The sequence below is a fragment of the Carlito syrichta genome, unplaced genomic scaffold (assembly GCF_000164805.1).
Source record: "Carlito syrichta isolate Samal-C Ts95f unplaced genomic scaffold, Tarsius_syrichta-2.0.1 Scaffold143181, whole genome shotgun sequence".
Classification (NCBI taxonomy): domain Eukaryota; kingdom Metazoa; phylum Chordata; class Mammalia; order Primates; family Tarsiidae; genus Carlito; species Carlito syrichta.
Window position 1 is genome coordinate 9856 of NW_007087277.1, and position 25924 is coordinate 35779.

The window sequence follows — 25924 nt, forward strand, 5'->3', positions numbered from 1 at the left end:
TGCGGGTCAGGGGGACCGGAGGGGGGTGCACGGGGAGGGGGGCCAGGGCCGTCGAGCTGCGAGGAGCAGGAGTCACAGGGGCGTCCGAAGTGTGAGACCGAGGGCTGGATGGGACGCCCAGAAGGGCGGGGGTGGACTTGGGTGCCGTGGCCGGGACATCCAGCCCGGGCCGGTCCCGCATGGCTCACGGGGCTGCCCTGGGACGGCCGCACTTCGGCCCAGAGGCCAAGGCCAGAGGCCCCGTGGGGCCAGGGAGCGGTCCCTCTGGGATGACAGCCCTGTCCACTACCCTCCAGCGGGCCTCCCGCCCCTCAGGGGCTTCCCTGCAGCCAGGCTGAAGGCCTAGGGCCAGGTGGTCAGCAGCAGGGCCTGCGAGGGCAGCAGCGCCCCACAGAGGTCCCTGGGCGAAGTCTCCGGAGGGAACCCCAGGGTGGAGGCAGGCCGAAGACCCTGCCCCTCCCTTGGCCAGGCGGACCCCCACTCTGGAACGTGCCTGGAGCGTCTGTTTCGTAGGTGAAGGACTCTCCCCCTCAACTCTCCAACCTTCCTTCCCAGTTCTGGGGGTCCGGGCCATCCCCTCAGTACCTCGTCAGTTCCTTCAAGGGAAGTTGGGCAGCTCCCAGGCCCCAGGGGCACCAAGCCTGAGGCCCCAGATGCAGCTGTTAGTAACCTCTCTCTTTCCTCTTTCCTTTTTCCCTTCCTCCCTTCCTCCCTCCCCTTCCCTCTTCCTTCCTTCCTTCCTTCCTTCCTTCCTTCCTTCTTCCTTTCTTCTTTCTGCATTGGCACAATCACAGCTCACTGCAGCCTCGACCTCTTGGGCTCAAATGATCCTCCTGCCTTAGCTTCTCAAGTAACTGGTGGGATTGAAGCCACCACACCCTAAAGGCAGCTGTGGTCACAAATGGGCCCTGTTGCCGGGACAGGCAAGAGAAAGTGGGTCGGAAGGAGGGACCCGGGTTGCCCCAGCCTGTACTTCTGCCTGCTTCAGCCCTGGCCCCAGTTCCCCCCAACTGCTCTGGCTTCTGCATCCTGGGACAGGAAGCCCTGGGCCCGGTGAAGCTTGCTCAGACCATGGGACCCAATAGGCTTAAGCCGGACTCCATTCTCCTGCTCCCTGGGGCTCAGCATTGGTAGGCTGCACATTTAAAAGGGCTGTAGAGCCGGGCTCGGTGGCTCAGCCTGTAATCCTGCGCCTTTGGGAGGCTGAGGTGAGTGGATTGCCTGAGCCCACGGGTTCAAGACCTGCCTGGGCAACTTGGCGAGACCTCATTTCTACAATAAATGAAAAAAAATTAGCCGGGCGTAGTAGCATGTGCCTGTAGTTCCAGCTACTTGGAAGGCTGAGGCGGAAGGATCGCCGGAGCCCAGCAGGTCGAGGCTGCGGTGACTGGGAGTGGCCACTGCACTCCAGTATGGGCGACAGAGTGATACTCCAACTCAAAAAAATAAAATAAAATACAAGGGCTGTAGCCCATGGAAGCAGGACCAGTAAGGGACCTTCAATTAAAAACAAAATAAATAAATAAAAGGGCTCTAGCTGCCAGGCACAGTGGCTCACGCCTGTAATCCCAGCACTTTGGGAGGCCGAGACGAGAGAATTGCCTGAGTCCAGGAATTGGAGACCAGCCGGGTCAGTATGGTGAGAACTTGTCTCTAGAAAAAATAAAAAAATATTAGCCGGGCATGGTGGCACATGACTGTAGTTCCAGCTGCTTGGACGGAGGCCGCGGCTGCAGAGGCCATGAGTGTGCCAGCACACTCCAGCCTGGGAAACCGAGTGAGACTCTGACTCAAAAAAAAAAAAAAAAAAAAAAGAGGGGGCTATACAGCCTGGGGAGAAACTAAAGGAAACAACCACAGACAATAAAAACCAACAAAGCTTATCAAAACAAGCAGGCTTCAGACCCAGGCAGCAACCTGGCTCTTTTCTGAGTCCACCCAGACATGGCTTCCTGCCTCCCGGCATCCTGCTGGACCAGGACTCCCAGTGGCTGTGGCAGGCTGTGCCCCACCCACCCACTGCACATGCCTTGTATCCTGGGGCTTTCTGCTGTGGCACCCACACACAGGCCGCTGTGTCCAGGCTCCGGCGTGACGGTGGATGCAGGAATGGATGGTGGAAGGTGGTGAAGACGGGAGTGGGGCCAAGGCCCAGGCCCAGCTGGGGGGCTGACACAAAGCCCACCAAGAACCCTCAAATCCCACCCCGTGGGCCCGCAAGCGTTTCAAGCACATTGATGTCCCTGTGTGCCTGTGGGAGCATTTGACGGTGGCTGTAGGAGCCTCTCAGAGGGTGGCTGGCTCTGAGGCCCCCTGGGACAGTGACGCCTTCCCCCCACCCCAGCACAGACCCACGCATCTGTCCACCCCTTGAGTCTTGCTTGGTGACCCTTCACCCATCTGCTCACTCCTCACGGCTTTCCCAGACTTTCTAGGCCTTCTCGGGTCCCAGCCCCAACAGTGCTGCTCCTGGCCTCTTGGCAAACGCCCCAAGTAGCCACAGTCCCACAGCACCCCTGAAGCCCGGTGCCTGCCTCACCACTCAGGGTGTCGCGCTAACGGCCTGTGCGGGTGTCCTTGCCTGGGGCTGCACTGGCTTTGGCCTACCCCAGGGTTCGAGCCCACCACAGCTGGCCCAGGCCCCACGCGCCTGCAGCCCTGGCCTCCTGGGAGGGGAGCTTGCTTCTGAGCCTCTCCTGCTCTCGGCCCATCTCTCCCTGCTGCCAGTCTCCTGGGGACTGAGAGACTCATCTGCAAGGAGCTTCAGCTCCCTTGATGCCGACGCTCCAGCCGACGCCTGCCTACTAAGCACCTGCCCTGTGCCCAGCCTGGGAGCTTGGGATACATTCGTGAACATGGCCTGGCTCTCGTGCCATGTTGTTGAGTGTGCACATTTATCTTGTCTCTGTCGCACCCTGCTCCATTTTCCCAGCTTTATCACAGCTGTGACACCGCAGATGGCCACCATCACCAAATGTCATCCCTCACACCCCTCCTGACGGCCCCACAGACCCCCAGCCCTCACACATTCCCCTCTGTGTCCTGAAAAGTCCCTCTCTCCTAATCCAGACCCTCTTTAGCCATGATATGTTCACCGTGACAACTTCCTAGCCGGACCCGTTGGTGCGGCTCCCCCCAGGAACAGCTGGACCGGCCTTCTGAGTTCTGTCCTGACCCCTCCTCTGCTCCATGCCTCCGCTGGCCAGCGGCCCCCCACCATCCCCAGAATATTGTTGCAGAACTAGGAACTTCCAGCTCTTTTTCATGAGGGCACGTGAAGAGCTAGGAGGACATCAAGTCAGGATTACAAGCCAATGCCAGGCCAGACTTGCTTCTCGGGGCAGGGCAGGGGATGGACGTAGATGCATCCGGCTGTCGAAAAGAATGTTACTATTTATAAAACGCTTAGAACGCTGCTTGGTGTATAACCAGGTTTTCTTAAAAGAAGTCCAACCTCTTAAGCATATTGAGAGAAAAAAAAAATCAAACGCATGATGCATGTGAAGTTATTTTTTTGAGTTGGAGTCTTACTCCATTGCCTAGGCTGGAGTGCAGGGGCACGCTCATGGCCACCGGTCTCGACCTGCTGGGCTCAGGCAATCCTTCCTTCTCAGCCTTCCAAGTAGCTGGAACTACTGCTGTGCACCATCACGCCTAGCTAATTTTTTTGATATACTGTAGAGACAAGGTCTCACCAAGTTGCCCAGGCTGGTCTTGAACCCTGGGCTCAGGCAATCCTCTCGCCTCGGCCTCCCAAAGTGCTGGGATTACAGGGGTGAGCAACCATGCCTGGCCATGACACCCTATTTCCAGCCAGCCATTCCTCTAGGTTCTCGAGGAACTTGTCAGGCAGGACCTGGGTCTGGAGGGGCCGGAAAGGGCTGGCGTGGCAGGAGCAGAGGTCTTGGCTCTCCAGGATGCAGCAGCATGCCCGGTCCCTCTTCCTCACATGGCATCCAGAGTACAGAGTCAGAGTTTCTGTGGGGATTGGCATCCAACCCTCCCTGAGGCTGAGCAGGCATCCTCTGGGCATTCAATGTCTCCTCACTATGCCGGACACAGAGACTGGTCTTATGTCAAGCTGGACTGGAGTCAGCCTGACACCCACACCAAGTCTCTCCTGACTGTTCTGTGCCGACCTCTCTCCTGAAAACTGTTCCCCACAGGACAGTTCAACATGTCCTCACTTGCCCAGACCCTTGGGGTGCCTTCTCCCCACAGTTCTGGATGCCCCGGAAGCCTTTCCTTTCCCAAGAAAGTGGGTCTGAAGCAGGCAGCCTTGTGAGTTTCGAGGCCATGGTCTGGCAAGTCATCTGCGAGGACACAGAACATCTGGCCAATGCAGCAGCGTGCAAGTTCCTGGATGCCTCATGACCCAAGGCCGTGCCGAGGGCGGCGTGGGCCCTCCAGGTAACCCTGGTCCTCCACTCCCGCCACAGCACATCATCCCAAGGATGCTGAACTGAACCTTGCTGGTGCAAGAGATTACTCTATGCCACTGGCCTTTACAGCGAGGCCTTGGCCGACATACAATGCCACCCAGCCCCTGCTCCAGAGTCCTTGAGCCAAGTCCCCAGGACCCAACCGCGCCCACAGCGCGTCAGGAGGGGCTTGCCGCAGGGCCAGACTGTGGGAATGTCACAGCGGCCTCGGCCATCTGAGGCCCAGAGGACAATGAGCCCCTGCAGGCCCCAGCAGGCATCCAGGTCAGAAGATCTCCGGTATTCAGGGAGGGGGTAGAACTGGCGTCAGGACTGAGTGTAAGCGCCCTGAGCAAGGGGGGCTGATGCCCGCTGGAGTCCAGGCAAGCTCGAAGCCATGACACAGGACTCCACACAGAGTGACACGTTGCTGGCAGAGCTCCAAAGGGCAGCACGGGAAGTGCAGAGCCCGCCGCTCAGCCCAGTGAGGGAGCTCTTGAGCTCTGGTCCGTCTTCTAGAAAAAGCTCCGTCCTCCCACATGCATGGCCATGACACGACGAAGCAGGAGTCAAGGCAGCACAGCCGTTTATTAAGTCGGTAGAAAAGCGACCGTACAGACTTAAGGTGCGGGGATGGAGACGGGCAGATGGGCCCAGCACCCGAGGCCCTGCGCCGCTCGAGTGCCGGTCCAGAGCCCAGAGCGTGGGCCGCACGCGTGAGCTCTCTGGACGCCAGAGGGCCGACTAAGTGGCTGCCCCCGTGGGGGGCACTGGACTTGCCCAGCAGCTGGGCCTGAAGAGAAGAAGCCGCCAGAGCTGGGCCCGGCTCTAGAAGCGGCCCAGCACGGTGGCCAGCAGCGCCATGCGGATGTACATGCCGTTCTCAGCCTGGCGGAAGTAGGCGGCCCGCGGGTCGGAGTCCACCTCCACGCTGCAAAAGGAGGACGGGAGTTGGCTTCCTGGAAGCGCGGGCAGCCCGCCCAGGACGCCCAGCCGGCTGCCCTCGTGGCTCACCTTATCTCGTTGACTCGGGGCAGGGGGTGCATCACCACCATCTTCTTCTTGGCCCGGGTCATGATGTGCGGCGTGAGGATGAACTGACCAAAGCACTGTGGGCGACGGGCCACTGTGAGGCTCGGGCGGGGTCGGAGGACACGGCCGGGCTCCCACGGCCTCCGCCCTGCCCAGTGACAGCTGCAGGGCAGGTGAGGCCTCGGCCCTACCCAGCTTCCTGCGCGTCTCCCTTCTCAGGCACATGCGCCGATCAGGGCGCACTCACCGCCTCATACTCCTGGGCAGAGCCAAACCGCTCCTTCTGGATGCGAGTCATGTACAGCACATCGGTGTCGGGCAGTGCCTCCTCGATGCTCTCGAAGTCCTCCTGGGGTGAGACCGGCCGCAGTGAGCAGCGCCGGCAGCCCGCAGCCCCAGTCCTGGCCCCGGCCCCAGCCAGCAGGGTGGAGGGTCTCACCTGCTTAGTGCCCCGGGCGTCCACGAAGTCCCGCACGCTGGGTGGCATGCGCAGGCTGGGGGGCGCCACGTAGCGCAGGCTGACGCGGTACTGGGTGAGCAGGCAGGCCAGGGAGTGTACTGTTCGGCCATGCTTCAGGTCTCCCACCATCGTGATCTGCGGAGAGGCCGGTCACAGGGCCTGGCCCAGTGCCCTCCTCCCCCACGCCACAGAGCTCAGCCTGCCGCCTCCAGGCATGTCTGCGTGGGGCCCCACCCACAGTCCCCTCCAGCAGCGGCCCTGGGGCCCAGCCACCCCGGCCTCACCGTCATGCCGTTGACTGTGCCCAGCTCCTCACGGATGGTGAAGATGTCCAGCAGTGCCTGGGTGGGGTGCTCTCCCACTCCGTCCCCAGCGTTGATCACGGGTCGCCGGCAGTGCTTGGCCGCCAGCTGGGAAGCAAGCACAGTGAGAGTAGCTTGCATCCGCCCAGCTCCTCTCCGGGGGTTGCCACTCTGCCCCACCCTACCCCCTTCCAGGTCCCTGCCTGGGCTCCACCTCTGCCCCCTTCCAGGTCCCTACCTGGGCCCCGCCCTCTCCTGCCACCCCAGGCCCTGGCAGCCTCACCTCCACCGCCCCGGGCTGCGGGTGCCGGAGCACAACCACATCTGCGTAGCAGCTCATGGTCTGCACAGAGTCCGCCAGGGACTCGCCTTTCTGGACGGACGACGTGGCCTCAGAGAAGCTGAGCACGGCGCCCCCAAGCCGGGCCATGGCTGCTGCGAAGGAGCTGCTGGTGCGCGTGCTCACCTCGTAGAACATGGAGGCCATGACCTTCCCCTGAGAGGGCGGGGAGCAGCTCAGAGTGCTTCGCCTCAGGGAACACACGGTGTGCCCCCCACGAGGGGCGCTGTGAGGACCCTTCTCCCCCAGACCTCCCCAGGACCCGCTGGAGCCCTGAGCTTCCGTCGGTGTCAGGAGCTAAAGGCTTTGCCCCCAAAGGCCGCCACAAGGCGTGAGTGCCGGTGAGACAAGGACACGCCCACGCTCTCCTGCACAGCACAGGTCCAACAGCCCAGGGGGTGGCTGCTGGGTCTCGCTGCCACACTGGAGCCCTGCCATGGGAGGGAAGGCCTGGGGAAGACCCAGAGCAGCAGAGGCCATGTTGGACAGCGAGGGCAGGACCCATACACTGGGACCCCGCCACGGCCCGGCCCCAGCCCCAGCCCCAGCGCCGACCTTGAGGATGTCCAGGCTCCGCTCCTTCTGCACCATCATCCGCAGCGTATGTGCCACGTTGAACAGGTGAGACATCTAGGGAAGGCCCTGCATCAGCTGAAGGCAGCGGACGGCAGGGCATGGCCCCGCTTTCCAAGCCCTCGGGGCTCTGGGCGTCCCCAGTCTCCCGGCCCCAGGCACCTGATCCTTGGTGAACTGCTGGACGGACAGGATATGTTGGCCCACCAATGAGTGCAGCAGGGGTGAGGTCTGGGGGTGCAGTAGGCCGGGGGCCCCCAGGTTCTGGGGTGACGCCTGTCTAGGCACTGGTGGTAGAGGGTGGCAGGTGCCATCAGGGGTTCCCATCAGCTCTGCAGCGGGGATGGGCAAAACAGGCTGGTCAGAGGGCCCCCGCCCAGGCAGGGTCAGGCCCCCACGGCGGGCGGTCTGGAGTCTCACCGAGCTCGGCCGCCTTCCGAGAGGCCTTCTCCTTTGGGTCCTCGGCTGCAAAGAGGGCAGGAGCAGGCATGAGCACATGGCTGCGGTCTGAACAAGACCCCACGCTCCCAGGATTCCAGACCGCGGTGCGTGTTAACCGACTCATGGCAGTCGCTGCATGTTAGGGGCAGGGAGGGCAGGGGCGCAGCTGTTCGGGACAGACACACGCCCAGGGCGAAGAGGAACGGCCAGTCACACCAACCGACAAGCTGCATTTACCCCACACGCGGCTGCCCCGCAGGCTTGTGGCTCCCGGGTGGAGGAACTCAGCTGCCCACAACCGAGAAGGGCCTGTGAGGGGCGTGGATGTCCTCATGCTGGGGCTTAGAGGGGGGCGGGGGGCCAGACCAGGCAAGGGAATGGGCAAGGACAGGCAAGCGGGCACAGGCGTGGTACTGGACACAGAGAACCCAACGCCACACACCTGCAGCATAGAACCCTCTTACCTGGTAAGCCTGGGTCGGAGGCTCGGTGGATTCGGGGTGGCAAGTGGAAGCGGCCATCAGGGAGGCCTGGGATGCCCCGGCGGGGCCTCTCAGGTGTCTGAAGGGACAGCAATGCCAAGTGCTTTGCAGAGTGACGGACCCAAGCCCACTGCAAACCATCCCCCGAGGAAGGCCCCATGGCTGCTGAGCCACCAGGAACGCGGTCAAGCAGGGAGCCCCCCGCCCGCCCAGAAGCACCATGGATACCGTGGTGATCTCGCTGGCTGCAGGTGCTGGAGGTGGGGGCGGGGGCTGGGGCACAGCCCCCTGAGGCCATTTGCGAACATCCTGTCCATAGCCCGGGGGCACCAGAACCTGCAGGCAGAGGGCAGGCAGGGAGTGAGGCGGGAGCAGAGCCCCACTGACAAGGACAACACGCCTGGGCAAGGCCACTGTGCCCACCCTTGCCTCGCTGGGGACAGGTGGCTCCAGTGGGAGCAGGACAGTGGCTGGGAAGACGTTGCCACCGGACACAGGCACTGCCACTCACGCACCTGCCCGTCGATGTAGGCGACCTCCCCGCGCAGGACCACGCGACGGACGGTGCCTTTCACCTTCTGCCCTTCAAACGGAGTCCAGTGGGCCTTGGAGAAGGGCATGTGGCTGGGGACCGTCCACTCATGCTCTAGATCCACCTGTCCAGGGGACACAGCGATGCTGGGGACGCCGCCGGGTGACAGTCCCCAGGGCTGGAACCCCTACCCCCTCCAGCCTCCCCCAGCTCCACGCAGCCGTCCTGGCCCCCTGCCCGCTCCAGCCTGCCCACCTCTACGTGGGCGTCCCGCCCCCAGCTGCACATGGGTCCCCCACCCCTCAGCTCCCATCTCCCATCGGTGTCCTGAGCCCCCCGGCCTCCCACCTCTATGTAGGTGTCCTCCTGGGGAGGCAGGTGGAAGATACGCCGGGGGTTGTGGTGCAGCCGCTGTAGCAGGTCGTCCAGGCTGAGCCGGCCCTCGCTCACTGCGGTCAGCAGCAGCGGCAGCATGGTCTCCAGCCCCGGGAAGCCGGGTGGGGGCCTGGGCCCACACTTCTCCTCCACGGTGTGCGGGGCTGGGAAGGACAGCACCCGGGCCCGTCACCTCCATGTCTGGGAAGGCCCACGCACCCGCCTCACAGCCTCTGGCCCACAACCACCCCAAGGCCTGTGCCTCCAGGGCACGGGCCTGCTGCCATCTCTGGGCCCGCACGCACCCACGGCCTCTTTCCCCGCCTGTTCGTCCTTCTGAGGGCTTATGAGCGCCTGCCAGACCAGGCGTGTGTGCAGGCTGGGCCCTCACAGGGACAGCTCTGCCCCCTTGGCGTTAGGGCCCTGGCCTGGCTCCTGTTTTTGTGCGGCGCTGCCCACGGCAGAGTTGGGCACAGCCCCACAAGGCAGGGGCACATGCAGGTTTCTCTCACCGTGGTCCGAGGCGAAGCAGTCGATGACAGCCATGTTGTCCCACAGGGCCTCCACGTCCTGGCGGGATCCCAGCTCAGGCCGGACCTCCCCCTTGCCGTGCCCCAGGCGTTCCAGGTCATCCTGGCTCAGGAACAGGTGGTGGGGTGCCACCTCACAGGTCACTGGCAGCCCCCGCGCCTTGGCAGCTTTGATCAGCAAGATCTGGGAAACAGGCAGTCAGAGAGGCCCTGCCCTGCCCTGCCACACTCTCCCGGCATCCCTGCTCGGAAAACGCCGAGGCAGACGTAAGCACTCCACCCTCAAGGCCACCCTGACTTCTGGTGCCACCGGCCAGGCGCCAGGACCTCCGGGCTCCCTCACCTCCTCCTTCCGAGCCACGTGACATATGTGCACCGAGTGCTGGGTCAGCTGGGCCACCATGAGGACGGCGGCCACGCTCTGCCGCTCAGCGTGGGCCACGATGGGGAGGTGGGACGGCCACGTCTCGAAGTGCTGGGAGTGGGAAGAACAGATGAGGGGTGTGCGGACCCTGCAACGGTCCTGCCCCTGGGTCTCCCACACCCTGACTGCTGCCAGCTTGCCTGGAAGGGTCCCCAAGCCAGGTAGCTGGGCAGACCCTCCCGGTGCCACCTACCTCCATCCACTGGGCCACACTGTCCAGCCGCAGCTCAGAGAAGGTCTCATTGAGGTACAGCTTTAATCCAGCCGCTGACCCAGCCACAGCACCCAGGGTCCCTGCGTTTTCAGAGGAGGCCCCAAGGAACAAGGCGAAGTCACAGAGAGCGCCAGCCTCTGCCAGCTGGGAGAACACAGAGGCAAAGCCTGGTGACACCTGTGCCCACAATGGCTAGCCTGGGCCCATAGGGGGCAGAGGGAAAGGGCTCAGGGCGGCCGGGGGCCCGTGGGTCTCCAACACCGGCAGGAAGAGGCAGAATCTCACCTTCTGGACCAGGGCCAGCGCAGGGGCGTCGGTGATAGGGGGCCGGGTGTTGGGCATGGCGCACACCATTGTGACACCCCCCGCCAGTGCAGCGGCAGTGCCCGAGGCAAAGTCTTCCTTGTGTGTCCCACCGGGTTCCCGCAGGTGCACATGGACATCAATCAACCCTGGGGACGTGGGCAGCAAGATCAGAGGAATATTCGGGAACGGGACGTCAGGGAGAGCCAGGGTGGCTGGGAAGCGGCGGCAGCCAACACAGGCAGAGGCAGCGAGGCTCCTTGTGGGGGTGCCCAGGAAGGAAGGACTCAGGGTGGGCGAAGAGGACTCTGGACCTCCATCTGCCCGGCCCACGCAGGTGCTCTGTGCCCATAGCCCAGCTCTCCTGAGGATGCACTCACCGGGCAGCCGCACGAGCTTCTGGGAGGTCATGCAGTCCACGTGCACCTTCAGCGGAGGGGCCGGCCCAATCTGGCCCAGGGCCTGCAGGTGGGAGGCACGTCAGCTCCGACTCAGGGAAGAGTGGTCCTAGGGGCTACAGGCAGAGGCCCCACGCTCCACACCCATCTGGGATCCCCCGCAGCCGCAAGGCTCTCCCGCACGGCTGCCCTGGTCACCGCCCCTCCCGCCAGCAGCACTGGCCACTACCTCCACAAAGAGCTTGGTGCACTTGATGTCGATGATGAGAGGCACAGAGAAGTCAGCGGCCAGGCGCCGTGTGCGGTAGCCCTTGGTGACAAAGGAAGAGAGCCGCCGGCCTCCAGCCCCACGCATGGAAAGGTTGATCACCAGCTCGAAGTGGTTCTCGGCCAGCTGCTCCAGGATGCTGCGCTGCGGCGGGCACTCCCCATCCACGGCCTCCTCAAAGTGCCAGTCCACGGCCGTCACCTGCCAACCCGGGTCACGGTCAGGCCCGGCTCAGCCCAGCAGGGGCGGGAAGGCCGGCCTGATAGAGGGGAGCTGGCCTGGAGTCTTTGACGAGGAGATGAGGACCCCCAAGGTGGGGACCCGGACCACCTACGTGCCACAGGCAACGTGTTTCATTCTTTTTTTAATTTGAGTTGGAGTCTCACTCTGTCACCCAGACTGGAGTGCAGTGGCCGCTCCCGACCACCGCAGCCTCGACCTGCTGGGCTCCAGCGATCCTTCCGCCTCAGCCTTCCGAGTAGCTGGAACTACAGGCGCGCGCTACCATGCCTGGCTGATTTTTTGATTTATTGTAGAGATGAGGTCTCCCTGCCCAGGCGGGTCTCGAACCCGCGGGCTCAGGCAATCCACTCACCTCAGCCTCCCAAAGGCGTGGGATTACAGGCTGAGCTACTGAGCCCGGGAGGCAACGTGTTTCTTGACAAGAGGTGCCAGACTACGTGAAATGAGGCAGGTCACCAGAAGCCCAAGCCGCATGTACACACCACACACAATTCCGGCAGGAAAAGCGCCTGATGAGGGCGGCAGCAGGGAGATACCCCAGTCTTTTCTGAGTTTTCTTTTTCATACGCGGAGCCCTCAGTATCATGTGACAGTAAGAGCAAGCCACGCCCTCCGCCTAGGAAAGGCCTACCTTGACACCATGCTCAGTGTAGAAGTCGGCGGTGCCCAGGCTGGCGTAGAGGCTGTAGCCAAGGCTCTCCAGCAGCCGCACGGTCGGGAGCAACTCACTCTTGTTCTGGAAACAAGCAGTGGGAGGGGGCTCACCAAGGTCAGCCTCGCCTGGGATGAACCCCGGTGGCCTCCCAGGACCCCAAGGTCAGCCTGGCTCCGAGCCGAGCCCCTGGTGGCCTCCCTGGGCCCCAAGGTCAGCCCGGTCCTGAGCTAAGCCCCCAGTGGCCTCCCTGGACCCCAAGGTCAGCCCCAACCCGAGCTGAATCTCTGGTGGCCTTCCTGGACCCCAAGGTCAGCCTGGCACTGAGATAAGTCCTCAGTGGCCTTCCTGAATCCCAAGGTCAGCCTGGTGCTGAACCAAGCCCCTGATGTCCTCCCTGGATCCCAAGGTCAGCTGGGCCCCAAGCCGAGCCTCCCAGGACCGCAAGGTCAGCCTGACCCCAAGCTAAACCCTGGTGGCCTCCCTGGACCCCAAGGTCAGCTTGCCCTAAGCCAAGCTCCACTGGCCTCCCTGGATGCTAGTACCTTGTAGCTGCCAATGGTCAGCAGAATGTTCTTCTTGGGAATCTTGAAGCCGGTGCTGAGCATGGCCTTGAGATAGGCCTCGCAGCGGCTCTCCCCAAAGCCGGCCACCTCCCCGGTGCTGGTCATCTCCACACCCAGCACCACATCAGCACCCGCCAAGCGGGAGAAGGAGAACTGCGGCACCTGAGGGAGCAGGACGGAAGACGGCCAGCTCGAGGGGACCCTCCCCTCAGATGAGGGAACCAGGGCTGCCCCAAGGCCCTGCTGCAGCCTGCATGCCTGGGTCTCCTGCAGCTCTGCTCAGGCTGTGTCTGGCCCCACGTGCTACAGACCAAAGCCTGGCAGTCCCTCAAGCCTCGCCTCCACACACGCCCTCAGCCTTCCTGGCTTGCCGTGCGGGAGGCGGCATCTCCTATCTCTAAACTCCCATGGCATTCTGCTCGTATCGCAGTAAGTAGTTCTGTCCCAGGCTGTTACTAACAGAGCTGTTTGTGGAAACTCCTCTTGCTCCCAGGACCAGAGTGCAAGTGGCTAAGGGATGGGGCCACCTCGTCTCCCTCCAAGCTGGCAGTGCCGTGCGGCAGTGCCCAGGTCACATGCCGACGCTTGCTCTGCGGGGAGTGCCGTTTTCTCAGCCATCCCAGGTGCCCTCCTCACCTTCACCCCCACAACGCCAGAGCCAGTCATGAGCCCCACGGGCTCCACCTCTTCCCCCATGATGACGCGGGTGGCCACGGCCACGAGGTCCACGCCCAGGGTCTTGGAGACGAAGGGGAAGGAGCGAGAGACGCGCACGTTGCACTCGATGACCTTCAGCTGGTCGTCCTGGCCGAGAAGGGCGGGTCAGGCCTCGCCGGGTGGCCCCGCCTGACCCTGGCACCAGTCTGCAGGTGACAGTCTGGCAGGGTTCGAGGCGACTGTCCCACACCCTGCCCCACGGTGGCTCCAGCTACCCTCCCTCCAGCATCCCTGCCACTCGGGTGGGGCGGGTTGGTGTAGGGCCCCACGGCCTGGTGGCACCGCAGTTCCTGGGGGAGCTACGGCCCTAGGCCCTCCCCTGCAACCTTGTTACCTTGGCGATGAGCTGCAGGTTGAAGGGGCCCGTAACCTGCAGCTCCTGGCCCACAGCATGCACGATGGCTTTGATCCGCTCCAGGGTCTTGGCAGTGATGTCTTGAGGGGGCGTCACCAGCGTGGCATCGCCCGAGTGTACGCCCGCGTTCTCCACATGCTCAGAGATGGCAATGGCAGCCACCACACCATCGCAGGCCACAGCGTCCACATCAATCTCCTGGTGGGGGCCACAGGCCAAGTGATGTAGGGCAAGGGCCCTTTTGCGTATGGCCCCCGCCTTCTCAGCCCACCGTGCCCACGACCTGCAGGGCTGGGGGTCTCCTCCGGGGCCAGGCGCACCCTCAGGGACCTGCCTGTGCCTCCCACCTTGGCTTCTTGGATGAACTTGGAGATAACCACGGGGTGCTCCTTGGACACGGCAGCCGCACTGCTCAGGAAGCGCTCCAGGTCCCCGTCGGTGTAGGCCACGTTCATGGCCGCACCGCTCAGCACGTAGGAGGGGCGCACTACGCAGGGGTAGCCCACGGCCTGGCAGAACTGGCGCGCCGACTGCAAGGACAGGCACTCAGCGGGGCTCACGGCACACCCCTCCGCAGGCCCCCCCCCGGTGACCCCCCCTCATGGGTCAGCCACAGGCCCAGCCCACCTACCTCCAGGTCGCTGAGCTCGCGCCACTGCGGCTGGCTGATCCCGATGGTGTCGAGGAGCCGCGAGAACTTGAAGCGGTTCTCGGCCGAGTCGATGGCTTCCGGGGAGGTGCCCAGCACCCGGCACTGCTGCCGGTGCAGGGCCATGGCCATGTTGTTGGGCAGCTGCCCACCCATGGACAGGATCACACCCTCGGGGCTCTCCAGCTCGTAGATGTCCATCACCACCTGCCGCAAGGGAGACGGCTACAACCGAAGGGCCGGACCAAGGCACCTGCTCACAGCTCGCCCACCCCCCTGATCCAGGGCCCTTGAGTCACTGGCCCATCCGGCTGGACCCTGTCGCCTGTGGCCCTCACCTCAAAAGAGATCTCATCAAAGTAAAGCCGGTCACACATGTCGTAGTCGGTGCTGACGGTCTCCGGGTTGTAGTTCACCATGATGGTCTTGTAGCCCATCTGTAAGACGGAGGGGGCCAGTGGGCAGCCATCAAGTGGGAGATTCCCGTGGAGACATGAAGCCTGAGCAGGATGCCCGCCCAGGGAGGGAGGGTGCATGGTGCTGGACTCACGCACCATGGTGTGCAAGAGGTAGCCCCAGAGGGCCCCACCTGAAGCCCTGGGACAAAAGGAAGGGGCAGCATGGGCCACCGCCAGAGTGGGACAGACAGCAGGGAAGCAGGGAGAGATGAGCGCAGACCTTCCGAAGCTGCTGGATGCAGCCCACGGCGCACCAGTCGAATTCCACGCTGGAGCCAATGCGGTAGACGCCGGAGCCCAGAACCAGGACGTGGGGCGTCCGGAAGCCGAGGTCGTGCGTGGTGCCCCAGTACGTCAGATACAGGTAGTTGGTCTGGGCAGGCCACTCGGCGGCCACCGTGTCAATCTGCTTGACGGCCGGGCAGATGCCCAGCTCCTGCCGCAGCTTGCGAACAGCCAGCTCTGTGCTGTGGGGGGCGGGACGGAGATATAGGCCCAGGGAGCGGCAGCGGGCCAGACCCCAGGGCTGGGGCTTGAGCAGAAGACCCCAGGGACGAAGGCTCCAGCCTCCACAGCTGACTGCCTCCCTCCCTCCCTACTAAGGGCTCCACTCTGCCCGCCCCAGCCCTGGCCACTGCCTCTGACCTCAGAACTGCGAGGGCGATCTGCTTGTCTGAGAAGCCCAGGCACTTGGCCTGGTGCAGCAGGTCTGGCGGCAGAGGCTGCCCGCGGTGCTGCTCCAGCAGCTGGGCGTGCACTATGATGCGCTTCATGCGGTGCAGGAACCAGCGGTCGATGCGCGTGAGCTCGTACAGACGGTCAACCGAGTACCCGGCCCACAGGGCCGCTGCCACCACAAAGATGCGCTTGTCTGTGGGCGTCTCCAACTCCTAGCCAGGACAGGGCAGATGGAGGTAAACAGAAGGACCGCGCCGAGGCAGACCTCAGCACGTTGGGCAAAGGCCCTCCTGGCCTACCACTGGCATCTCCACGCCCCAGAGCTCGCGTGGCTGCCGCTGGGCTGGGAAAGGGAGACTGTACCCAGAGCATAGGCTCCACAAGCACCCAGCCAGGACTCGAAGCCTGGCTCTGCCCCTGCTGGCTGTGTGGCTTTCAGCGGTGTCACTAGACTCGGCTTCCTCACCATAAAAACAAACCTAGCTGGGCATGATGGCTCATGCCTGTAACCACAGCACTTTGGGAGGCTGAGGCGAGAGAACTACCTGAGTCCAGGGGGTTTTAAACTAGCCTAGGCGATTTGGCAAGACCTTGTCTCTACAATAAATCAAAAACTAGCCAGGCGTGATAGTGCATGCCTGTATTTCTGGCTACTTGGAAGACTGAGGCAGAAGGGTTGTCTGAGTCCTGCAGGTTGATGCTGGGGTGGCCGTGAGCATGCCCTACTGCCCTCCAGCCTGGGCAACAGAGTGAGACTCCATCTCAAAAAGAAAAAAATTCCGCCAGGCTCGGTGGCTCAGCCTGTAATCCCGGGCCTTTGGGAGGCTGAGGTGAGTGGATTGCCTGAGCCCGCGGGTTCAAGAACCGCCTGGGCAGTGAGACCTCATCTCTACAATAAATCAAAAAGTCAGCTGGGTGGGATAGCGCACGCCTGTAGTTCCAGCTACTTGGAAAGCTGAGGCAGAAGGATCACCGGAGCCCAGCACGTCGAGGCTGCGGTGGCCGGAAGCGGCCACTGCACTCCACTCTGGGCGACAGAGTGAGACTCAAATTCAAACTCAAACAAAAAAATCCAATGACTGCTGCTAGTGTTGCTGGTGAGACGCCATGGCTGGTGTAGAGAAGGAGGCCTGTTTCAGGGGCTGCTTACCATGTCGCTAACTGGCTTCACCGTGTGGTCAAAGCCCACACAGTTCTCATCCACCATGCGCAGGGCCTTTTGGAAGGCCTCCTCAAACGAACGCCCAATGCCCATGACTTCACCTGGAGGAAAGGGAGAAAGGGACTGAGGGCTGGGAGAAGACACTGCCCACAGTGCCTGTGGTTCACAGCCTAGGCTCTGCCGGCAAGATTCCTGGTGTCTCTATCAAGAAATCACAGCTCACGGCTCCTCCCCACCATTTCCACAGGTGAGCGCAGGTTCTGTGCTTATTAGTGAATGTGGAATCTGCAGGGTGGCCCAGCACCGAAGGCTGTCCAGCCATCTGGCCTGCTTCACCCATGCTGTGACGCCACCATCTGGAACCCATCTCAGTCCTTAGAACTTTAAAGATGTCTGGATGACAGGAAGATGGTCCCACTACCCTGAATCCATCCAAAGTCAATCACCTTTATAACAATCATTTTAAGGGTTTTTCTCCCTGAACTTTTCCCACAGGTATGTCTTATATGTGATCATGGTATAAACCTAATTTACTTATACGCACGTCCCCACGTTGCTGTGACCCTGTAAACACCAGATTAATTCCTGTGTGATTTACTATAATTTAGCTGTCAACTTACGAAAGGACATTTAGCTTTTAAGCATTGGTCACTGTGAGGCTGTGATGTTTTCTGTTTTGAATGATCTCCTTAGGGTGAACTTCCAGAAGTGCAGGAGCAATAGGTAAGATACAGTTATGGCCCTTGACAAGTACTAATTGCTTCACAGAAGTTTGAAGAAGTATAAATTTAACCAACTTCCTAAGTAGGCAAAATCATCTTAGATGGTTTTTGCTAATAAGCAAAAATGAGCTGGGCTCGGTGGCTCAGCCTGTAATCCCGTGCCTTTGGGAGGCTGAGGTGAGTGGACTGCCTGAGCCCGCGGGTTCGAGACCCGCCTGGGCAGCAAGACCTCATCTCTACAATAAATCCAAAAAAAAAGAAATCAGCCGGGCGTGGTAATGCATGCCTGTAATTCCGGCTACTCGGAAGGCTGAGGCGGAAGGATCGCTGGAGCCCAGTGGGTCGAGGCTGCGGTAGCCAGGAGCGGCCACTGTACTCCAGTCTGGGTGACAGAGTGAGACTCCAACTCAAGACAAAATAAGCAAAAATGGTGTCTCCTTTTAACTAGAATTCTATTTACTAAAGAGGAGAAACTCCTTTCCCCATGTTTGCTTACTGATTTCCTCCTCCTCTGTAAAGCTTTGTTCACGTTCTCTGACCACATATGCTAAGAGCTCCAAGTATTTCTTGCCAATGGTATTTCCTTATTTATAATCCTAGCATTTCCACTTCTTTAAAAAGCTTTTAAAACACCACAATGCTGATAGTAGTATTAAGGAAGTGGATGGATCATGAGTGATTTTCTTTTCTTGTTTCTGAGTCAGAGTCTCACTCTTTCACCCAGGCTGGAGTGCAGGGGCACGCTTACAGCCATTGCAGCCTGGACCTGCTGGGTTCAGGTGATCCTCCTGCCTCAGCCTGGAACCACAGGTGTAAGCCACCCCTAATTTTTGATTTACTGTAGAGACGAAGTCTCACCAAGTTGCCCTGGCCAGTCTCAAACCTGTGCACTCAGGCAATCCTCTTACCTCAGCCTTCCAAAGTGCTGAAATTACAGATGTGAGCCACCACGCCCAGCTCTTTTCTTTTTTGTATTATTTGTGTCTTATTTGTATGATAAAAGTTACAAGAAGTTACCAGAGATTGCATTCCAAAAATGTACGAATAGATATAAACATTCCAGTGTCTCATGTAGGTATTGATCTTTGTCCTATTTTTAGTCACTTCTTTTAGCCACATTTTAATTATGGCTTCATTCCCATGTTTATTCTGATTTTCACATAACAGAAATACATCTCCAGAAGGAAAAAATTGGCAGTCTTGTAGGATTTCTAAAAATTCTAAAATAATATCTGAGCTTAGACTTGTTTACAGGCTACTACTGGCTGGGCGGCGTGGGAACTCTGGGCACTCTGGGAAGCAAGACGACTGCCTGAGCCTAGGGGTTCAAGACCAGCCTGGGCAACATGGCGAGACCTGGTCTCTACAATGAATCAAAAAATTAGCTGGCATGAGCCTGTAGTTCCAGCTCCTTGGAAGGCTGAGGTGGAAGGATCACCGGAGCCCAGCAGGTCGAGGCTACGGTGGCCGAGAGCATGCCACTGCACTCCACCCTGGGCAACAGAGACTCCAACTCAATCAATGAATACACAAAGGCTACTACTGCTCTAAACAGAAACCTAGTGCATGATGAGGTGCTCTCTTCCGTTAAGCAGGTGGCACTTTGGTACGTGTGCATTCTCGCTGTGGTTGAGATGTCTCAGGGAGCAGTCTAAGGCAACTGAAGGGACCAAACCAAGAAGCGTATTAGACCAGGTGTGGTAGCTCATGCCTTTCATCCCAGCGTGCTGAGAGGCTAAAGTGGGAGGACTACTTGAGGTTAGGAGTTCAAGACCAGCCTAGGCAACACAGTGAGACCCTGTCTCTACATAAAAATTTAAAATTAGGCCGGGTGCAGTGGCTCATGCCCCTCTTCCCAGCACTTTGGGATGCTGAGGTGGGAGGATTGCTTGGGCCCAGGAGTTCAAGACCAGCCTGGGCAACACAGCAAGAACTCATCTCCACAATCAATCAATCAGCCAAGTGTAGTGGCACATGCCTGTAGTCCCATTATCGGGAGGCTGAGGCTGAAGGATCGCCTGAGTCCAGGAGGTTGAGGCTCTGGTGAGCCATGATTGTGCCACTGCCCTCCAGCCAGGGGGACAGAGTGAGACTCCAACTCAAAATAAATTTTTTTTAAAGTAGCTGGACATGAAAGCTCAGGCCTTCAGTCCCAGCTACTCAGGAGACAGAGGAAGGAGGGTCACCCGAGCCTAGGAGATCAAGGCTACAGTGAGCTATGACTGTGCCATCACACTCCAGCCTGGGCAACAGTGTGAGATCTTGTCTCCAAAAAAAAATTAAACCACATTAACTCAAGTTCAACATGCTTTATCACTGCTTTGTGGGTCACTGCTACACCTGTCCATTGTTCACTAGTATCCTTGTTATCAAAAAGGTCTCTGATGTCCTGCTCTGGTCTAAACTTCAAGCCAGGAAATGTTTCATTTCATTGAGTGACTGAGTCGGAAAGGGCCACTGGAGGCAGTACGCCAAGACTGGCTGTCACCCTGCTCAGTGGGATTTAGAAGGGATCACAGGAAACTGCAGTCACGGTTCCTGAGTTCTGTATTTACACTAACAGTGAAGAAAATGTCACTGGCATCGACAGCCTGTAATGAAGCCACAAGCAAAAGGCCACAAGGGTGAGTTCCATGGACCTGGCCTCCCACAGGGCAGGCGACACGGAGGAACAGAGGCCACGCAGATGGGGACGGGCCGGCTTTCAGTTGTGGTCCCTCGGCCCTGTCAGTCTCCTCCAGTGGCACCTCAGTCACTCCTTGTAGAAGACGGGACGGCCTGCTGGCCGTGTCCCCCACCACACTCTACCCCAGACTTCCCAGTGACCGCCTCCCCCGGCAGGGACGCCACCCACCCCAATCTGAAAGGGTTCTCCTGGCTCCTGGAAACCACGCTCCGAGCAGTGAAAAGCCAGGCCAGGAGCTCTGATGCTCGGGACTCCCAGTCCCGGGAAGCCCATGGGCCGAGAGCGTGTGCCCTCACCAACACTCTTCATGCAGCTCCCGATCTTTGTGCTGACGCGCAGGAACTTGCTGAGGTCCCAGCGAGGAATCTTCACCACGCAGTAGTCCAGGCTGGGCTCAAAGGCGGCTGTGCCCCCTGTCACCGAGTTCCTGGGAGCCAGCAGGTAGGAGTGCCAGGAAGGAGGGCGGGGGCAGAGGGTGAGCTTCCAGATGGCTCTCCTGTCCCCTTAAGCCCTGCCAGCACCCTTTCCGAGTTCCCATCCCTGAGTGTTTTCTTCCCAGTGTGATTTCTTCCACATGCTCGTACCTAAGCTCAGGCAAGGGGATGCCCAGGGCCAGCTTGGCTGCCACGTAGGCCAGGGGATAGCCTGTGGCCTTACTGGCCAGAGCGGAGCTGCGAGACAGCCTGGCATTCACCTCAATGATGTAATACTGCAGAGAGAGAGGAAGACTCACCAAACGCCTGGCCCCGAAGCCCCGTTTCCGAGTTCTCAGAAGACAGTCATCAGCCCTCCCCACAGGCCCAGGCAGAAGGGCCCACCCAAAGCCCAGCCCAGCAATGAGGACCCCAGCTTCTAGTCCAAGTCTGCAAAAGGCCCCTTGACCTTAAGGCCTAAGAAGCAATGGGAGGAGAGAGCAGCTATAACACCTGCTCCAGGAGCAGGGCCTCACCTGCTCAGACTCGGGGTTCAAGGCATACTGCACGTTGCACTCCCCGACGATGCCAAGGTGCTGGGTCACCTTGATGGCCGTCTGCCGCAGCAGCTGGTACTCCCTGTCGTTCAGCGTCTGGCTTGGAGCCACCACGATGGACTCCCCAGTGTGGATGCCCAGGGGGTCCAAGTTCTCCATGTTGCACACCTGTGAAGGGGGCTCTGGGGCGGTCACTGCCAGAGGCACTGGGAGAGGCAGGAGGCTCCCCCCGGAGTCTGTCACCCAGGACTGCACTCAACCTGGGTCTGGGGACACAGAGCCCTGAGACCCCAGCTTGGGTCTCTGAACCCCCGGGAGTTCGTGCTGCCTGGCAGCCCCCACTCACCGTGACACAGTTGCCGTAGGCGTCCCTCACCACCTCGTACTCAATCTCCTTCCACCCCTTCAGGGACTTGTCCACCAGCACTTGGCTGGTATGGGCGAAGGCCGGGGCCACCAGAGCAGAGAGCTCCTCCCTACTGGAGGCAAAGCCTGAGCCCAGGCCGCCCAGGGCAAAGGCCGCCCGCACCAGTACAGGGTACCCAAGTCGCTCGGCGGCTGCCTGGGCCTGCGACACACGGAGGAAACGGAAAGCCAGGTCACCCCCAGCTGCCCGGAGACAGCAGATGTGCAGGCAAGGGCAGCCCCCAGCCTCACCCGGCCACCCTTCGGACCTGCTCCAGAGAACTGGCCGCCTCACTGGGGGCCACGTGCTCTCCGATCTCTGCCATCCTGGCAGCAAAAGCGCGCCGGTCCTCCGTGAGCTCGATGGTCTCCACGGGGGTGCCCAGGACCCGCACACCATAGCGGGCCAGCACCCCGGCCTTGGTCAGTTCCACGCCACAGTTCAGAGCAGTCTGGCCCCCGAAAGTCAGCAACACCCCATCTGGGCGTTCGTTCCGTATTACCTGTGGAGCGAGGAGGCGTCACAGGTGCCGAGGACTTGGGGAAGAGAGTGGGCAAGGAGGCCCAGACGGCCAGAGCGACCCTGGACCCTGCCCATCCGTGGTCCCATCAGGGCAGCCTGGCCCCAGTTGTACCTGGGTCACGTAGTGAGGTGTGATGGGGAGGAAGTAGACCTTGTCCGCCAGTCCCTGTGAGGTCTGCACCGTGGCGATGTTGGGGTTGATCAGCAGCGTCTGTATGTTCTCCTCCTTGAGGGCCTTAATCGCCTGAAGAACGGAATGGCGCTTCAGCCCCCACAGCAGGGCGAGGCGCAGACAGCCGGGAACCGGCGGCCCCGACTCTCGACCGGCAGCTGGCTTCTGTTCCTCCCGCTTTACCTCCCCGTTCATCCGCAGACCTGCGGGGCCACCTCCTCCCTACGCAGGGCTCTCCCCTCTGCCCTCCCATAAGGCTCCACCCCTTCCCGAGGGCCACCCCCTCAGGGAGGGACCAGCATGAGGACCTGAGAGCCAGAGTAGTCGAACTCGCCAGCCTGGCCAATGGAGAGGCCCCCTGAGCCCAGAATCAGCACCTTCCGTGGTGGCGGGGGCCCGGAGCCAGGGGTGGGAGTCCCGGGCGGACAGAGGCGCTCAGTCAGCCGCTCGCGCACTGCAGAAACAAGTCAGAGCGTGAGAGCAGGACCTCGCCCTTGCTTCCAAGAGTCGAGGCAAAGCACACACCTGCAAGTGCAGAGGAAAGGTGGAACCCAGACCCGTGCCCAGGTTCTTGCCCACAGACGTGGTGCCCACTGCCTTGACCCTTAGTGCGACCCCATGGGGCACACCCATCTCACGCCCACCCAGGAGCCACAGCCCAGCACCACTCAGGGGCTCACCTGTCTGGCCGCCGGGGTTCCCAGCTATGGCCTCTTTCACAGTGTCCAGAAAGACATCAAAAAGGAGCTCCATGTCTGAAGGGCCAGCCTGGTGCTCTGGGTGGAACTGGACGCTGTGGGGCAGATTGGAGCACGAGCCCGCTGTGGCCGCTGGACGACACCGGCGGCTCTGGAGGCGGGCCAGGGGATGGAGGACACAGGGCCAACCCGCTCTTCCCTTCCCACCCACAGGCCCGTGGGGCTCTCAGCTGCACGGACCCACCCACCCCCGCCCGCGCCACCCAGGCTCACCTGAAGAAGGGCAGGCTGTGGTGCACAAGACCCTCGTTGGAACCGTCATTGGCGTTGGTGAAGAGAGGAGCCCAGCCCGCCGGCAGGGAGTCGGTCTCCACCGCAAACCCATGGTTCTGCGATGTCAGGAAGCAGCGCCCTGAGCCCACCAGCAGACAGGGCTGGTTGTGGCCACGGTTCCCATACCTGGAAACAGATACCTCATGGCGTGGCCTCCCCTCCCACGGCACTGCCCGCCAGCCCTGCTCCTACTCCAACGCCATCGACACCAGCTCCGCCCCTCCCACGACACCCGCCCCGCCCCTCCCACGACACCCGCCCCTCGCACCACAAGCGTGGGCCCACCTCATCTTGTACGTCTTGGCCCCGATAGCTAAGGCCAGCAGCTGGTGTCCCAGGCAGATCCCGAAGACAGGCCGGGGATTAGGCTCAGACAAGACACGGCTCAGCATTGACACAACGTGGGGGTAGGAGGCAGGGTCACCAGGGCCGTTACTCAGGAAGAGACCCTCGTACTCTGGATGGGCAGAAAGGTGATGTCAGCACCAGCAGTTCGCTAGAAGACACACCTGGAGCCCTTCCGGGGACAGCACCAAGCTCTGATCGCTATCTTCATCATGGCGCTCACATGAACTGCTGGCAAACGGACAGAGGGATATGTCCTCCAGCCCAACTGTCTGAGGCTCCAGGAAGGCCCCCGCTACTCACCCTGGCTGTCGAATGCATGGTCCCAGGGCACCACCGTGACCTCAGCCCCACGCTGGCACAGACAGCGGATCTGGTTGTACTTGAGGCCACAGTCCAAAGCCAGGATCCGAGGGGCACCCCCTGCATTGAACACCCGTGGGGTCTGTGCAAGAGGCGTAAGGGGCGATGGTGGGCAGCTGGCTCGTGGTGCAGGTTACATCCTCCCCAACACCGCCTCCGGCCCCTGCATCCCATGCGTCTACCTGGGTGCAAGCAGAGCACAACTACAGCACTAGCAACTCTCCCTCTCTACCTTGATGGAGACCTCTGGCACCAGGGGGCGCGCATTGGGGTCCAGGAACGGCAGGGAGGAGGGCTCTGTCCCCTTCTGGACCAGCTTCCCCAGCAGAGAGCCCTGTTCCCGCAACTTCTTGGTCAGCTCACGAGTGTCCACTCCTGTCAAGACAGCATGGCCTCCAAGGTCACACACCCCCAACCCAGTCAGTGAGGTCAGACTTCCTGAAGCACTTCCAATCCAGAGCCCTGAGTGACACACAGCCCGTTCTATGGGCATCAAAACCCTGAGTCATCCTCATGGAAGTATACTACCACAAGGTGTTCTTGCCAAAACGACCACCCCTCAGCTGAACCCCAGCTTGAATTTATTTACAGAAAATGACATCAAAAGAAAAGAACACACTCGATGACACCACAAGAACATAGCTGTGCCGGGCGTGGTAGCGCATGCCTGTAATTCCGGCTACTTGGAAGGCTGAGGAGGAAGGATTGCCAGAGCCCAGCAGGTCGAGGCTGTGGTAGCCAGGAGCGGCCACTGCACTCCAGTCTGGGCGACAGAGTAAGACTCCAACTCAAAAAAAAAAGAACATAGCTGCCGCAATGCAGACTTAGGTCTTCTAAGGAAAGACAACCCGTTTTGGTCAAGTAGGTTACAGGGTCCTTAGACTACACTGAAGGACACACTAACCAAATGTAACACGTGAACCTTGTTTGGAGCCTGATTCAAATAAACAAACAGTAAGAAAAATGTAGGTAATTGGGGAAATCGTTAAACATTGCCTGGACATTTGATATTAAAGCATTACCAACTTTTTAGAGATATGATAATGCCACAGTGCTTATGTTTTTTAAAAAAAGACTCATTTTTCATAGCTATTGAACCATTTGTGGATTTGCTTCAGGATAACCTAGGGGAAGTGATGGTGGTCGTGAGATAAGATGAGCCCCAAGGTAACGATACTATTTCCTTGCTGCAGTGAAAGTTTTCTATCCAAGCAGCTCGGCTCTTCCCCCCAGCCCCAGATGCCAATCTGGCCCCAGAGCCTGCCCTCCCCTCCCACTGGGCGTGCAGCGTGCACCACCCTACCTTGCAGACCAGGGATGCCATGCTGCTGCAGCCACGCGTGAAGGGTCTGGGTGGCACTCCAGTGGCTGGGCGTGGGGCAGCACTCTCCCACCACCAGTCCTGCCACGTGGATCCCCGAGGATTCAAACCACTGCGGATGGAAGGAGACCGTGAGAAGCCCAGGGCCACAGACTCGCCACGGCACTTTTGTTCCACTGTGTGGCCAAACACGGTATGCTCAGCCACAACGAACAACCTGTCACTCCTTCAACACACGAAGCATTTGTGACAATAGTTCCCTTAACCAACAACACCGTCCCCCATGTGAAACACTGAACACACGGGCCTGGGGTGCAGGGCTGGTAACGGAAAGCGGTCACAAATCCCCCCTTTTCTGTGACGCCACCCACACACACCTAAAGTACCTTATGCCTGCCCCTAGAGCTCATCAAACGCTTTATTTCCACTTCTCGCTTGCTAGTCACACTGTATTACGAATATGCATTTGTGTCTTTGTGAACTCAAGAGCAAGGCACATGGCACCAGTCAACAGATGTCTCCCACACCGCACGGTAGAGGTGCAGGCCTCTCGACGCTAGGGAAGAGGCAGGGAGCAGGAAAGATGGGATCCCTGTCTTCACCATGTTCCTTTTTTACTTAGGGAGCCAGAAAACAAGGTAACAGGCAAATACGCAAGGCAGCGATTAAGAACAGAGTGACAACTGGGCTCGGTGGCTCAGCCTGTAATCTCTCGCCTTGGGAGGCTGAGGTGAGTGGACTGCCTGAGCCCATGGGTTTGAGACCCACCTGGGCAACTTGGCAAGCCCTCATCTCTACAATAAATCAAAAA

General features: G+C 60.4%; 1 protein-coding gene across 1 annotated transcript in view; it reads right to left on the bottom strand.

Annotated features, from left to right (window-relative positions):
- Positions 1-4984: 4984 nt before the first annotated feature.
- Positions 4985-25924, bottom strand: part of CAD (carbamoyl-phosphate synthetase 2, aspartate transcarbamylase, and dihydroorotase) — a 21431-nt gene continuing 491 nt past the window's right edge. The window contains exons 2-43 of the mRNA XM_008050190.1: positions 25096-25225; positions 24025-24167; positions 23733-23874; positions 23370-23541; positions 23025-23210; positions 22734-22846; positions 22362-22507; positions 21994-22125; positions 21628-21861; positions 21300-21521; positions 20933-21121; positions 20568-20692; positions 20280-20410; positions 16564-16676; positions 15381-15625; positions 14956-15202; positions 14616-14714; positions 14260-14484; positions 13976-14158; positions 13608-13826; positions 13193-13360; positions 12536-12718; positions 11970-12074; positions 11057-11296; positions 10810-10891; positions 10412-10578; positions 10106-10270; positions 9832-9963; positions 9471-9672; positions 8932-9122; positions 8567-8707; positions 8280-8387; positions 8034-8130; positions 7549-7593; positions 7291-7460; positions 7111-7185; positions 6499-6711; positions 6198-6323; positions 5893-6048; positions 5701-5802; positions 5436-5530; positions 4985-5352 (exon numbers count right to left, since the gene is read on the bottom strand). Coding sequence (XP_008048381.1) covers positions 5250-5352; positions 5436-5530; positions 5701-5802; positions 5893-6048; positions 6198-6323; positions 6499-6711; positions 7111-7185; positions 7291-7460; positions 7549-7593; positions 8034-8130; positions 8280-8387; positions 8567-8707; positions 8932-9122; positions 9471-9672; positions 9832-9963; positions 10106-10270; positions 10412-10578; positions 10810-10891; positions 11057-11296; positions 11970-12074; positions 12536-12718; positions 13193-13360; positions 13608-13826; positions 13976-14158; positions 14260-14484; positions 14616-14714; positions 14956-15202; positions 15381-15625; positions 16564-16676; positions 20280-20410; positions 20568-20692; positions 20933-21121; positions 21300-21521; positions 21628-21861; positions 21994-22125; positions 22362-22507; positions 22734-22846; positions 23025-23210; positions 23370-23541; positions 23733-23874; positions 24025-24167; positions 25096-25225 — 6462 coding nt within the window. The 3' untranslated portion in view covers positions 4985-5249. The remainder of the gene's footprint in view (positions 5353-5435; positions 5531-5700; positions 5803-5892; positions 6049-6197; positions 6324-6498; positions 6712-7110; positions 7186-7290; positions 7461-7548; positions 7594-8033; positions 8131-8279; positions 8388-8566; positions 8708-8931; positions 9123-9470; positions 9673-9831; positions 9964-10105; positions 10271-10411; positions 10579-10809; positions 10892-11056; positions 11297-11969; positions 12075-12535; positions 12719-13192; positions 13361-13607; positions 13827-13975; positions 14159-14259; positions 14485-14615; positions 14715-14955; positions 15203-15380; positions 15626-16563; positions 16677-20279; positions 20411-20567; positions 20693-20932; positions 21122-21299; positions 21522-21627; positions 21862-21993; positions 22126-22361; positions 22508-22733; positions 22847-23024; positions 23211-23369; positions 23542-23732; positions 23875-24024; positions 24168-25095; positions 25226-25924) is intronic.